Here is a 16649-nt window from a genome sequence, read left to right as displayed (position 1 = left end):
TTTACCAAAATCAGTCACTCTATTCCTTTGTTCGTTTTACTAATACGAGAGTGAATTAGAAAACTTTGTCGTATTTATTTTAACATTCACACTAATATTATAATTTAGTTAGTTCTATTTGTTTTATAAATTTTCACGACTAAACGTTTTTAACAAAATTTGCCGTTAAATTAAATTGTCTCACGAGGATGGGCTAAAGATATCTGTTATTTTCAAAGATGCAGCGATGTCGGAGATTGTCAGTTTATAATATAGCTTTAAAGAAAAAGAGAAAACTACTATAATACGTTTATTTGTTGTTAGGTTTTTAACAGTTTAATAAACATATTTTGAATAATAAACTACCATTGTTTAAATTATGTAACATGAATTTATAAAATAATGTATTCTCTTACTTCATAAAGGAACAGTAGTCCTGGATTATAAAACAAATTAATAACACTAACAGAATCATAAATTACGTCTCAGAGCAAAACATTTGGTTCCTGTACAGTTTTGACAGATATAATTTAGTGTACTCAAGGCAGACTAGGCGAAATATAAACATATTTCCAGCAAATTGCACTCTATTGGAACGGAATAAGAATATTCTATAAACATATTTCTGAAGTTATCTGTGGAGAAGTATAAAATCGCACCAAATCCCTCGCGAGATCCGGGCTTTAAATATTAAAACTAGACGGTCAGGGGTCAAAGAAAGATACTAAAACTACTACCATTAGATAAGTTATTCCATAGAAATGAGATTTCAGAAATGTGGTAGTGACATTACGAGATCTTGCCTTAAATGATATTTATTTAATGCATATATTTAAATGCAATTATAATATAATAACATTTGTTTAAAACAGAAGTATGGTTTTTGCTAATGTAATTTGAATGACAAAATAGCACCTACCTAACACCTAATGGTAAGTGGTAACAGTTACCTACATACATGAACAGTACTACGAATGTCTCGTTACCTTGTAACTCTTGTGATAGCGCTCATACGTGGACATTTCAGAAGACTAAGATATTCAAATCCACTTTTAATTGGATATGAATATAACGTTATATTATAGTGCCTATATATATACATATATATATGTATATATTATAGTGCCGTTGATCCTCTCATATATGTTAGGTTGGCTGGAAGAAATCTCTTGCAGAGATAAGCCCACCTTTGCTCTCATTTTTGTATAATTGTCTTTATTTATTAATGTAACAAGTGCAATAAAGTATATTTATTTATTTATTTAAAACTTTATTGACAATTCTATTTTCCCTTTGTGTTGTGGATTTTGTGTGTGTAAATTAATAAATTTATTGTTATATATTTGTATGTCATTTGTATTATATCATATCATTTGTACACCATGGCAAAAGATCAGGTATTTACCTCCGATATAAGGCCAAATAGAGTTTCTGACTATATTGAGATTGTATTTCTTTTTGTTGTAGAGGAAATCGGTCCACCATCAGAAATATTCGACCTGAACATGTTGGTCATTATATGCAGCTCTATTCTACTGGTTGTGTGTCTTCTAGCTTTCTTCTGTATATTAATTAAGAGACATAGGTATGTGTACTATTTATTATTTTAAGAATATTAAAAAATCCACTCTACTATTGTAATTTGTATGAATAAATTGCATTGTAATCCTAAATAACATACTGGTGATCACTCTATTCTCCCAAGTTTGAATTTAAAAAGGTATCTGTATTATTGAGCTGAGTTTCTTGTCAGTTCTAACAGAATTACATCTAACGAAATGACAGATTGCGTTGTATATAGATGCTTTATTTATCTTTAGATTATCATTCATTGTTAACGATTTATAAATATAGAAGCGTTATACATAATATTATATTATACATTTATTTACGATATCCAATGCTTAAGTCTAAAAATATAACAACGATTTAACAGGCAAACCTATTCATCTCAATATCGTCATTCTATCGCTGAAGAAGTAAAATCGAGGAATGAAAGTGTTGCATCGCATTCAGATCATAAGGAGAGATATGCGCATGCGCCTAGAATTTATACGTCACCTGTACACGCTAGGAAAAGTAGTAAAAATGGTAAGTAACTGATTATTTATATTTATATTTACCCAAATTCCAAATAGGTTTGAAGGGTCGGCAACACGCACGTGATACACCTGTGGGCTAATTATCTAACTTCGATCGCAACAATTTTCGTATGCCACATAGTCAGAATTACGTCATCTATCAATAATGCGATTATATTGACGGCATTTGACGCTATCAGCTACCGTTGCAACGTAAACGCAACTTTGTTTTAAACGTCTATATGCGACGGTAACCGATTATCATCAGATGTGCTTATTTACTACTATTGTGGTATAAAAAATACCTTCAAATATTTGAAGAAATATTTGTAGACCTTTCAACAGTTTCAATCATAAACTGTACTATTTTAAATACCATACATTTCATTACATTTCACATAAATAAAGTATATAATTATGTTTGTTGATGTAAACATATACACTTACAAGAAGGTCAGTTATATAGTGTCGACACGACATGCGTAAATGTTTGCAGAGAATTAGCAGACATGATTAGAGATTATACACAATACTAATTAAATTCTCGGCTCGTAATAATTTACTCATACATTTAAACTTTGATCACTTTGGTATAAATCGACACTCAACACGGTACAAATGTTTGTTCAAAACTTTGGATACATATTCCTAACTCAAATAACACGCATCTCAACTATTGACATTTACATATTTAAAGTTATATCTTACGCCTGCTGTACTAGAAGACGAAGTCATCTGAATGGGAACCTCTCGCTCTTTACTCAGATGATATGTCTTTCAAGCTCGTAGGAATCTAGTAAACTAGAATCTTAAAATTTTCAATTCTATTCTAGACGAGTTATAACAATAAATATGCAAGAAGATAGTCAACTTGTAGTTGATTGTCTCTGTCAACCCCGATAAGATATCATAAAGATATTTTTTTATTTCATTTGAATAGCAAAGAAGCTAATAGCTCACCTACAAAATTGTTAAAGACTAAATAAAAGATAATACAGTGGTTTTAACACATTTTTGCAGTGCAAATTTTCGCACAAATCTTTATCCCATTAAGAAAATGAATGAGCTATAAAACCTACAGGAAAAATTCCGACAATGTAATGTACTGGTACAAGAAGCCTGTAACTTTTAAAGATAAGACGGTGTGTCTTTTAGCTAGATATGTGTGTATACTTTTATTCTTCAATATATCAATAATTATTAATTTGTTTTTTATTATTTATTTATTTTAGGAAGGTGTAATTTTACATGTTACTTGTCATATCAAATTGTCCTATGCCAATTAATAATCTTCGCCAATAGTATATTGGTTTACTTATATTACTAGTACTTTTTATTAAAATATAATTTACCACTGCTATATCATTTAGAACTTTCACCCCTTTTACTACCCTGTATATTTTTCAAATATTCTCTTTCATATGAACCGTGTCCTGACAATTAAAAACACAATAAAAATAGAATATCCCAAATGCGAATCGTAAAATTCCATTTTATATTATTCAAACAAATTCCGTGTTAGATTATTCATGGAAGTTGAATTCTCAATATGTATTTTTTACAATAGAAATGTTCGAGATAAGTCCATACGCGGAGTTCGCTTTGGGCTTTCGTACCTTTGATCACGTGGACAACCAAGACCTGCCGAGCCGCCTGCCCAGTAGACCAAGATTTGATACTGGTATGTTTAAATTTTCATTATTCATTTGTAATTTAAGATACTAAGATTCCACGTTGATTTTTTTTTCTTTGTTATTTAATATATATTTTTTGATATTATTATTTTTTTGTCCTGTGGAAATTTTCAAAAGATCTTTTCGAGACGAGAGGAACTACGAACGCTATTGGCAACGTCTCAAGATCGCGTTACAGAGTCTCCAACTCCTTAAAATTGTATTGTTTTTACCATGTAATTGGATTAGTAAACAATTCTTTATATACATGAACAGCACTGCGGACTTTCAGTTTATCATCAACCGGAAAATAGCTTACAAAAATTTTTTGGTGGCTGAAGTATAATGAACTTAGGTGGTTAATTGTTAAAAAAAGGTTTCACTTAAAATTTTACCTTATTATTTTTTATGTATTATATTCGGATATCCATCCATATTATGTCAGTAAACAACTTGAAAACTATGTTAGTAAATCGTAATATATATATATATCTCAATCTCTCCCTGGCCACGATGCTCTGGGTCCGCAGCAATACAATAATAGAAATATGATTAAATAATAAGAAAGTATAATTTTGTCAGTGTTGTTTAGAGATTTAATACATCAAATTGCTACCATAAATTAATCTGCCACAAATATATCCCTGTCCACGTAATTAGTTTTGTATTTGGATCATGTTTTTAATTAACGTTTCCTCGCCTAAACGTACCTATTTGTAATTTAATATTTCGATTAGAATTTCACTGCGTCGCGTCAGCAATTTGTTTTCATTGTAGGGCCTTGCAAATTAAATTTATATATATAAATCTTCAAGGAAGCGATATTAACTTATTTTACGAGTATATCGTCTTTAATATTTAAAGCATTAAAGATAAATTATATATATTACTTATTTTTTCAACGCCAACATTTATGAGAATGAATAGATGTTTTCTACAGTTTCACGAGAAGAACCACCTGTATTAAGCCAATTCTGACAATAGCGTGCACAAATGCGCAGATGAACAAACCAGAAGTATAGAAAAAATAGAAATAATCATTACTTAATATAAGCACTTTTGAATAGTCATATTTTTTATTGGTCTTAAAAATCCAAAAACCAAATTTTAATATTTAAGATATTATAATTTCAACAAATTGGAATATTAAAAATATATTTAATATGTAGGTACGGCTCATTATATGTCTGATATGATTAAATAATTCAAATTATCTAATTATCTAATTAAAAATATGTTGCTACGGTTCAAAGTGATCCAAAATAGAAAAATAATTTTATACGACAGGGATATATTTCTACAAGAGTAATTTATGGTAGCCATTGATGCATTAATTTATTAAAGAACTCGAACGTATTGTTACTTTTTCACTATCTATCATTTGTCTTGGTAACTCACTCTCGCCTATTTCAACCATTTAGCTTTGTAAGCCGTGGTTCTGTTGAAGGAGGACATAAGGTAGAGATATGACAGGATAAGAGGCACGACATCTTAGTCATCAGGGCTAGGTATGCATTAGTATCAAATGATGACGTGACGTATATAGTATGGATATACTGGATGCGGTTGTGTTAGAGATAAGAAGGTACAGAAGGCGATCTTATACGCCTTCTGTACCTTCTTCTTTCTTTAATGTATTGTTATATTTTTCTATGTATCTTTAATTTTAATGACAGTGCAATAAAAGATTATAAATAAATAAATAGTGCTTTTCTTAACTTTATGTAGGCCAGTTACAACCAGATGCGTGATCGGCTTATTTACCATTTCAATCATATAAAATAATTATATATATATAAAATCATCATCATCTTAATTACGGACGCGATATAGTAATCATAGGCATTGCCAATCTCGATGTTATGGTGACACAACAATAACACTTGACATTTCGCGGATCATATATAAATAAAACGTGTCAATTATTTTTTGTGTCATTATCGGTGTTTCCTTCACGGGACACTCAATCAGAAATATAAATTAAAGATTTTATTTATGTCAGCTAAGTTTGATTTGATTCGCGACTATTTAATTAGAAGTTAGGGTAAACAACATGTAGGCCGCGACGCACTCAGTTCCTATTAATTACGTTTAAGTATTGAGTATTTAGTTTAGTTTATTATTTTTAGTTTATTTTTAATGGGTTTGGATTTAATCTTACCTTATTGTTGATATAAATCTACTTATTTCTAGCCAACTTGCAATATGTTACTACCCTAAATCCTACTCCTATTTTTATCCACCAAATCTGGGGGTAGCATCAACAAAATGAGTCGTTCGTTGTACGTCGCGTCGAGCACACGCAAATCAACATATTATCCGCGAATCAACGTTAACGGAACCATCAGCCGCGATCTTCGCGCAATCATCTGATTAGTACATCATCCAGTGAAATTCATCGTAGTGTTGTGCGTGTTTAAAGTGAAACGGCTACGCGTATAATAAGTCCCGCACGCGGGGACTACACGAACCAGGTTGGTCCTTAGTTTCCCTTTTTTACCCAACATTCTTCATGGTCCTTCGTCCAGATTCCCATCATTCATCTCAAACCCCATAAATAAATCATATTTCATATTATCACATAGATCGTCATATATTATCATATTCATCTCATAATTTCATCAAGTATTCCAAGTCATTTTTCATTGTCATATCAACCGCCGTACATATCAACCACCTTATATGGTGGAAAATGATAGCAAGACGTAGGATATAGCGTGTTTATACAAAAGAAATCTATTTACCATAGGCTTGAAGAGTCCGAAGTTGTATTTCCAGCTTTCGTGTTCCTGAAAGCTGGAAGTGTGTCCAACTCTTTGACGACGCAACCCCCTAATTGCGAGTATGTGAAATTTCTATGACGTAAGGATGAAGTTCTAGTATTTGTTGTGTAGTTCGGTTATAAAAAGGGAAAGACAAGACAAAATTATGTAGGTCCTGGGCGCACTCAACAAAGAGTATCCTAAAATATATAATAATCAACCTACAGATTGGCCACTTGGTATTGATGTCCTAGCGATCTAAAAATTACTATTAAGTACCTACCGCAAAATCTACTTAAGGATTCACTCAAAAATGTCAAGTAAAATGTCATTCACACAGCATTTCACAATACGGGTAGCTTCCGAAGGATATTAGATTATCTTTATTGAACAGACGCTATTCAAATCGTAGGCGACATAATTGAAAAGATTGAAAAGCTATCCGGGAATACATTGTCGACATTTCATAGACATTCAAATTTATATTACACTGGTAATGGTACATATATAAAAAACTGTAATAACGCTAAAGTAAAAGCAGATATTTAAAGTATTTATGCTAAAGTTAAAGTGTGTAATATAATAATCTTTTACTTTATAAACGGCTGTTTATAATCTTATAATTGAATAATATATCTTCTACACAATTAAATATAATTAATGTGTCTATTTGTAATTTTAAATTGACAGCTTTTCACTAAATGCATATGAAAGTACTTACGGTACATATCTACATCAAAAATGAGAAGTACCTTGAGCTACTTTTATTTTGTAAAATTTATTTATTTTAACGCTGTGTGAATTGTACAGTGTTATTATTATCATATCAATATTATAAATGCAAAAGTTTGTGAGTATAGATGGATGTTTGTTACTCTTTCACGCAAAAACTACTGAACGGACTTTCATAAAACTTTACAGTAATATAGCTTATACATCAGAATAACATATGGGCTATTTTCACGCGGGTGAAACCGCGGGCACAGCTAGTGTTATATATATCTTTCGGTCTGACTGTTTGCTTTAGCAAAGCACGTATCTACATGTTATAAAATGATCCCACATGTATTTAGACGCATACTTTGACATGGGATCTTGTAAAAAAAGGGTAAATTCCTTTTGATGGACAGACGCACCCACTACGTATATCCATATTATATATATGTATACACAGTTGATCCGTTTTTTCGTAACTTCAAATTTTATATTCATGGGGTACGCGAATAATATTTCAATGTTTAATGTTTATCGTATATACCCATATTTGTCTTATAGAAATGTAATGTTGCGTCTCACTTTGACATTCCATGCCGGCCAGAGTTTTAGCACACGGTGGTCTAGCGGTTTAGCACACAGCTTTACTTCTAACGGTCACTTGTTCGCTTCTCAGGCGATACAAATAGTTATTCATGAGTATACCTCTTTATGTTGGTGTTTTGTTTAATATTCTGTATGTAATTAAAAAAAAATGTTTCTATAGTGTATTCTGTATATATATATAGCACAGATAACATAATATTACATAATATATTGTATATTCTATAGTGTATTTCGCAGACTTTTTTATATACTCTACCCGAGCACCAGAGGATAATGACTTGACTTGTATGATCGAGTCAAAGAACCTGTCAAATCAGTTAGCTAAGTTAAATATAAAATACTGCAACTTGAAATATATTTAATTTTTTACGTTAGCATAACTTTGATTAATACTTGATGAAAGTAATTTGACTTACTCAAATCTCCAATTAAAAAAGATAAGCCATAAAATTCGAGGAGTTGGTTATTAGTTATTTCCAAGTATATCTATTTTAGTCACCCGCCTCGTTCATTCTTTTAACAAATGGGCGATCTCTCAATAAGAACTCCTACGTATTTTGTGGGAAGGTCTAAAATCCAATATAAATTATTACAATCCAATATGTAATCCAATTCATTTTAAATACATTATTTATAAGAAGAATAACAATTATAATAATAGCCCCGGACAATACAAACGGCGCCATCTTGTACCAAAACTAAGCTAAAGCTTGTACTATGGGTACTAACAACTGATATAAACATAATTTAGTAGCTGAGCTCGTGGTTTCACTCACTTGAAATTTATAGCCTATGTGTTATTCTGATGTATAAGTCATATTACTATAAAATTTAATCAAAATCTGTTCAGTAGTTCTTAGTTTAATGTAATATAGCTTATACATCAGAATAACACAAAGGATATAATTTTGGGCACAGCTAGTATATATATAAACTAGGAGATGTCTACGTCATAGTAGCTTTATGCATCATCATTTATGTCTCAGCCTGATCGGTTTTTAAATTGACAAAGTTTCATACAAACTTTTATTAGGTATATATACCCCTATTTTATCCCTTTGGAGGTAGAATTAATCAAAATCCTTTCTTATCGGATGCCTACGTCATAACATCTACCTGCATGCCAAATTTCAATCCGATCCATCCAGTGGTTTGGGCTGTGCGTTGATAGATCGTCAGTCACCTTTGTGTTATATATATTTAGATATTGTAAAATCGTCTTTTGTGTGTGAATTAAAATACTTTCTAAATAATATATGTCTACCCACCTGCTCGGTAAATATGAGAGATCTACGTGGCTGGCAGACAAACCTCAACAGGAGTTTTGCAGGGCTATGATTGTAAATATTGTAAATTCAGAAAAATAAAACTTTTATTTGTCTATATATCTACGTTGATTTGTTAAACCATTAGGCATGAGAGCGTACCAAACAAACAAACTTACTTTGATAATTACAATATTAGTTAGAATATCATTAATAATGTATTACAACATTAGGATAAAGTACGAACTTTCACAAGAGGTATTGTAGCGTACCGTTTCATCCTCGCTTCCCTGCACCATCAATCTTGGTCTAATTTAATAAAATTAATGAATCTTCTTCTTCCATTTTAGTTGGCTCTGGAATCTAGGGATTTTGCCGTTAATCTGGTCTCTCTAGCAAATAGATTAAGAACGATTAATTGATTGATCATTACTAACAAATAAAATAACGTAATGGTGTCTTTTAATCCCCAAGCTTTCTTGACTCAATTTGAATTGAATTTATGTACTTTTAGGTATAATAGAAGATCCCACTGATCCGAATTATACGTAGTTAATTTAGGAGGTCTAAACTACCCAGTACCTAGTAAAAGATTTGTACCAGTTAAAACTGAGAAAGAAACTCTATTTCAGTCTTGACTGTTGTATACCTTCTTGTTGCAAATGCTAAAAATATATATAATATCATATAATACAATATTTAAAAAACATATAACACACATCCATATAGATTATATATTTGTATACATAATTAAACGTAATTAAATTTAAACTTAAAATTATATTTCTTATGGTAGAATATCGATCACTACTTATTTTATTACCAAATTTTGTTATTTGTAATTTGAATTTAGAATAATATCATAACTAATTGTGCTTCGTCTATTATGAGTTATATATGGATATATATGGAATTAATCCTAATGCCATTGTCAACAGAAACCAGTTTCCAGAATCGTTCAGAATCTGACGACAGTGACAGCACTTCCAAAGCTACAGTGTCAGCTATGCCACGAAGTAAGTTTTAAATAATTATTCATCGCTGCAAATTTTATTCTTATTTCTATTTTTGCCCTATTGTTTTTTGCCGAATCTACTATAACAACCTCGGTAGTCTAGCGGTTTAACACACCGCTTTACTTCCGATGGTCGCAGGTTTGATTCCTCGCACGGTGCTAATTTGTATTCACGAGAATAATTGTTTGTATCGGTTTGCATGTTTTCTGTGATATGATGATATTATGTATGTATTTACAAAAAAGTCTTTATATCAGTTGTCTAGTACCCATAACACAATCTCTGCTTACCGTGAGACTAGATGGCGCTGTGCTAATTGTTCAGGGTTCTTTATTATTATTAATATACAAGCCTTAGTGTAAAAAAAATACAATCCTGAAATATTTTACAATATTGAAATTGTAATGGTAATTTTCAACATGCTCGTTGAATTTTTAAAACCGTATGAATAAAATTTTCATTACGAATACTGCGCATACTTAATAGAAATCGGTATTCCAATTTAAAATCAGAAATTTTATTGTTTCATTTTTAAAAATATGGATTTTATTTAAATTGGAATTTATTATTATATCACGGTAAAAATAGATTTACATTGATATTAAATTTCTAAATTGCCATTTATTTTATTATTTACTAGCCACCCACCCCGGCTTTGCACGGGTGTACATGTATTACATATATAAACCTTCCACTTGAATGACTCCTATTATTAAACCCGCTTCAAAATCCGTTGCGTAGTTTTAAAGATTTAATCATACATAGAGACGGACAGACAGCGACAACGACTTTGTTTTATACTATGTAATGATAAATAGAATGGCTAATAAATTGTTGGCCATATGTCATATATATCACTACGGTCATCACGTAGTCATATGATGACTATCATGCACTTCATGCACTAATCCTGAGGATTAAGTTATTATTCCTCTATACTCTGAAATTTCGCTGTCTTGTTCACCCTTTAATACAACTTACAAAGCAAACTGCATGTTGTCTGAAATAGGTGAGACTGAGGTAACTTATTTTGAGGATTTTGTAAAATTGTTAAAAATGTCAACTAATTCAGTGAAGCCATTTCTGAGATTATCGCTCACAAACTCATGACAAACACACAAAATTTTAAGTTAATAATAGTTTTTCCCAGGTTTATATCTTCCATGTGCGGATGGCGATTTTGCGACATTTGTATTATATATATGTATATATGTAGATTTAGATTAGATGGTTGGCTCATCCGTCATACTCGTGAACGAGTGCTGCTTGTGTTGTGGCCTGATCTGTTCGGGTTACGACCACTGAATATTTCCTTTTGATAAAATTACAAATGCTTGTGGTCACTGTCATTTCTCCTTGTGGTCACTTCTCCCTAATGGAATTTAAAAATGAATCTTCGTATTTTTGTAATTATGTACAAGTTCATTCGAAAAGAATAAAAGCTGAGTTTTTTGTATATTCTTCTTACCTCAAAAGTACCACGAACTGACTGCAAATTTGACATATCATAATAATTTGTAATAGATGTTGATCTATATGAATAAAGACATTTTAGATTAATTTTTGCACATCATCATTCTCCTGACTATTTCTCTATTGGTGTTAGCCCTCCTAATTTTACGTAACTCTTAGCGGTTTTGCATCATCTCCAGTGTTTAGACTGGCTGACTTCGTTAAAAGATGCTAGGTGGTTCAAGTTCAGGTGGTCGGTGCACATCCTCTGTCGTGCTTGCGTTCGAGAATAGCCATCACTTGTCAGGTCACCTGGTCTTCATTCCAGTACATGTCCATACCAATGCTAACGATTTACTCGCATCTTTTACTGTAATTCGTATACTTTTGTTTTTCCACATTAATTTGTAATTTATAACATTTCTCCTAATTCTGTCCCTAGTGGACAAATTTAGTTGATTCATACTGAATTATTTTGTAGCTTTCCGCTATCGCTACGAAAATTAAATTGGACTCCGGAGTTTAATGGAACCAGTTGGCAACGCAAGATAATAATCAACACTAGAGAAGGTTCTATATATATGTATATCTTATTCAATCAAATTGATATAGCAAACTATCAACTACACATTACTAATATTATAAATGCGATGTTTGTGAGTATAGATGTTTGTTACACTTTCACATAAAAACTACTAAAAACTACAAATGGATTTTTATGAAACTTTACAATAATATAGTTAATAAATCAGTACACTAAGACTATACATTTTATGCTGGTGAAACCGCGGGCACAGTTAGTCATTAATAAAAGAGGCATTTACTGTAAAATAATATATTGATTTTTATTATGGATAATTATAACATGGGAGCGTCAGTCGCCTAGTGGTTCTATCGAAAGGACGTAAGTTCGATAAAATAAATATATCTGGGTCATAGCAAAACAAAAAACTTTTATAGAGTTGTATTAATTTAAATTTATGACTGACTCTCCGGTAATGAAAGCACCGATAGTATTGAACCAAACATCCATCCGAGAGATGGCATTAGGCTTGCCTATTACTAGATTGGATAACCTATTTCTGATATAATTATTCACTGCGTGCGAAGTTTAGATTTTTCATTGTTTAGAATTTTTATATATAGCAACATATATTTAATTTCTGAACAAAGAAAAATATGAAATATTCCACTTTATAAAAAATATTTTCGTTTCATCTAAAAATTGAATACTGTCGCCTATTGTTCATATTTCTATTAAATATAAAATTTTGTGTTGAATTTTCGAGGTGCCTATAGCCTTCTGGGAAATGTAATATTTTCATGACTAAACACAATTTAATGTAACTTCAAAAAGAATTGTAGTAAAAGGATAGTCATAGACTCCTGTCTATGACTATCATTATCTACTCTGTACGTTATCATTTTATTTATCTTTTATCTCAAAAGGCAGACGAGGTCGATGTTAATTAGTACTTTATAATAATGATAAGTAATTATCTCAGTAGTTTGTTATCACATAATATAATATAGTAGTAGGTATTTACATTAGACGCAGTGTAATTTGTTACTTACGTACTATATCATGTCTGGAGGAACGGCTACTGTCGCGTCGGAGACCTAGCGTCGGGTGGCCTAGTTCAGACACTTATAATTAATGATAAATATCGTAACATAATTGCAACCTAAATGAATAATTAGCATATACTTTACGATATAAAAAATGTAAGTAATATCTATGTTTATTAACATAGTAGTCATAATTGCAAAACTGAAGTGGCAATGGGCTGGGCACATAGCTTGTAGATGGCCGTTGGGGCAGTAAAGTCTTCGAGTGGCGACCGCGGATCGGAAGACGCAGCGTAGGAAGATGGACCGATCTGGTCAAGATCGCTGGAAAGCATTGGATGCGAGCACCGTAGGACCTATCGTCGTGGAGATCTTTGGGAGAGGCCTTTGTCCGGCAGTGGACATCTTCCAAGCCGAGATGATGATGATGATGATTATAGTTATATTCTATCTATGATTATTAACTATTAGTATTGATTCCAAAGTGTGTTTTTTATTTTTGTCTGTTTATTAGTTAGCTTTTTACGACTAAAAGGATCTTAATGAAATTTTACTCGAACTTAGACTGTACCACGCGGAAGAAAGTACTAGGCATGATACTAGTAGCGTAATTTGTAGGGTTGGTACTAGTAAATTTATGAACTTAGGGTAATTTATTACTTACTTACTGGTATCATGTCACGAGGCGAAGATTATATTTCACATCATCAAAAGACTAAATAGTATGTAATACCAACCAGGCCTATGTCCAGCAGTGAACGTTTGCGATGATGATGAATTCCAACCGTACTGACTGCCAACTGATTTTTTAGCCTATGGCCGTCCTCATAAGGGCATTTGTTTGGTACTATTTCATGTGAGTGAAATTTAGGGTGTAGTGAAGATAAATAGATTTTATTATAACACATGATATAGTATAGGTTCACGCCAAATTTCATTAGGTCTCCTTTCAGATTTCATTAGAATACATATATTGTATCATGATATACACTTAACACTTCGTAAATTACATCTTGCAAGTTTACATCGGCTATATGGATGATTGCCACTATTGCAGTATAAAATATGTAGTATAAAAATACCATAAGATCGGCCGTATGCCTGATTACCACTACTGTGATATAAAATACATGATCAAACGAACTTCACAAGTGAAATCCGATCAGATTATATGAATACGCTTTATTCGAAGATAAATGTGTTATTATTTTGTTCATAATTCAGTCTATATAGACTGTAAAAAGTCGTCTGCATGTGTACCTCAGTCTAGCCTATTTCTGCCGCCAAGAAACTTGCTTTGTAAACTGCGTTTCGCCTGTAGGGTGCAGATTAGGCAGTGAAACTACAGGATGAGAGGCATAGTATCTTAGTTTTCTAGAATGAGTAGTTATACTACGGATATCATATGATAATGTGATGTCCGCAGTGCTGTTCATCTAAGAAAAGGATACCTAAGAAAAGGAACCGTCAGCTTGCTGGCCAATTATATAAAAAATGATACAGCAGTTTCTTTTATTATAAATAGTACTTTAATTAAAAATCCATAAAAGATCTATTAATTTAAAATTTTGTTACAGGACATTGCCGAACACCACACCACAGATAACAACAGTCTTACAGTAATTAATAAAAAATAATGTAATAAAGTTTTATAATATTTACATTTAATTGTTAATTCTACAGTTAAAGCATATCAATAAGTCTATATATTTCAAAATATACGGATGATTTTTTTTATTAGCTGAAAGGAATTAAATTATTATTCCTAGTTTGAGAAACGTAACAAGTCTTGTAAATTTATTTAATTTATCTTAATTAAAAGACTGACAATTCAATATAGAAGTAAGATAATTTTGCCAAATTTTTATTGTAATTATGAATACTGCCAAAATTAATCTATTGTCATCACTTTATACAAACGGTAAAGGTATATTTACACTATGCTTGAGTTTCTCCCTAATGAGGTAAGAACGTGTTGCAGCACCCCTTTTTAATATCAGGATGTAGAAAAACCAACCAGGCGAACAAATTACATATACCGGTATTAGAATAGGAAAACTCTAGGAAGTTAGTAACACTATTCCAAACCATCTGGCCACTGAGGTGATAGTATGCTAAAATTTCATAGTATAATTGGTGATATATGTAATTAGTCTATAATATTTTTATATGTATATAATTTAAAGTGATAATTTGTCGTCATTATGTTTTTCATTTACAATAGTTTAAAAAAACATCTGCATATTAATATATATCGTTGTTAGAATTCAATAATCAATTGTATTAATTTTATAAATCAAACAAATTAATACTATCACCATAAAACAACAGTCTGTATAATACAACCAGAAGAAAAAAGTGAGGAGATATATATATTTAAAATTATCAGTCATTACTTTATTCGATCCTATTGATTCCATTTATGCAACCAAAATGAATAATAATAATGATAATAATGAAACATATAGTAAAAAAAAGCATTAATGTACCAAATTACTTATTTATTAATGTTTCTCCCTAAGTAATACGTATACCTATGTAAATATATTCGTCTATCTTCATGACAGATCTCTTACGGGGTAGGCAGGGAGAATTAAGTAAATACACCTTTACTAATAAAATAATATTACCAATAGTAAAAATTAAAACACTTACTTCATGTTATACATGAATTTATCAACTAAACATACTTTCTAATGAATGAACTTTCAAGTACATAGTTTTAGGTTTTGTTATAGACCTTATAGCAATTAATGTCGAAATGGTAATAAATGTCTGAAGTATAATAATTTATTTCATTTTTAATCCTATGTACATATCTTTACAGTCTATTCTTTTTTAACCCTCTATATATAGGGGAGAACATAGATTTTTTTATTATTTAATTGTTATATAATTACAATATCTTACACTAGAATGACAAATAATGCTGTATGTTTACCTTTTGGAGTATGTTAACTATACACAGAACTATACATATATATGTATAATATAGTTGTGTGTATAGACAACACATATGATACCTTCTCTGAATACTTTGAGTACCCTTAAAAATATATTTCCTACATATATAAGTACATATAGCTGTACCGGCAATCGGTATTTTGCCATATAAATTAATATCGCTATAAAAATAGGGGTTGATGGTAGGAGGGTAAACATTTAGGGTCATAAGTATTTTTAATGTCCAATCATTAAAAAAATACCTGAAGAAAAGTAAGGAACATTTTAGGGTAGGCCACCCTTGTGACTGGAAGGTATAAAAAATAGATAGCTGCTTATTCTCAGTCCTACCAAGTATACATATTATAAGATTTCATCAAAATCCGTTCAGTACTTTAGGATTCTATCGCGGTCAAACATAATGACATCAATTTTTTAGACATTTTTTTTTAATTTACGCCTTTATTTTCCGTAGACTGAAGGTCCATGCCATTTTTGCGTTTTATTTTTTTTTCTCGCAATTCCTGCTCCTCGTGGCTTCCCGTAGTTTATCAATTAATTGATTACATTATATATAGGTGTTATAACT

General features: G+C 31.1%; 1 protein-coding gene across 1 annotated transcript in view; it reads left to right on the top strand.

Annotated features, from left to right (window-relative positions):
• Positions 1–15549, top strand: part of LOC131850078 (cell adhesion molecule Dscam2-like) — an 82945-nt gene extending 67396 nt beyond the window's left edge. Inside the window, exons 28-32 of the mRNA XM_059200230.1 lie at positions 1447–1564; positions 1916–2070; positions 3628–3741; positions 10019–10096; positions 14695–15549. Of these exons, the coding sequence (XP_059056213.1) occupies positions 1447–1564; positions 1916–2070; positions 3628–3741; positions 10019–10096; positions 14695–14723 (494 nt within the window). The 3' untranslated portion in view covers positions 14724–15549. The remainder of the gene's footprint in view (positions 1–1446; positions 1565–1915; positions 2071–3627; positions 3742–10018; positions 10097–14694) is intronic.
• The last annotated feature ends 1100 nt before the right edge of the window (positions 15550–16649 follow it).

This window comes from Achroia grisella, unplaced genomic scaffold (assembly GCF_030625045.1).
Source record: "Achroia grisella isolate CSIRO2021 unplaced genomic scaffold, CSIRO_AGI_Agris_v1 utg702, whole genome shotgun sequence".
NCBI lineage: Eukaryota > Metazoa > Arthropoda > Insecta > Lepidoptera > Pyralidae > Achroia > Achroia grisella.
The sequence above is the reverse complement of the archived record's forward strand: the minus strand, read 5'-3'. Positions and strand labels throughout refer to the sequence as shown.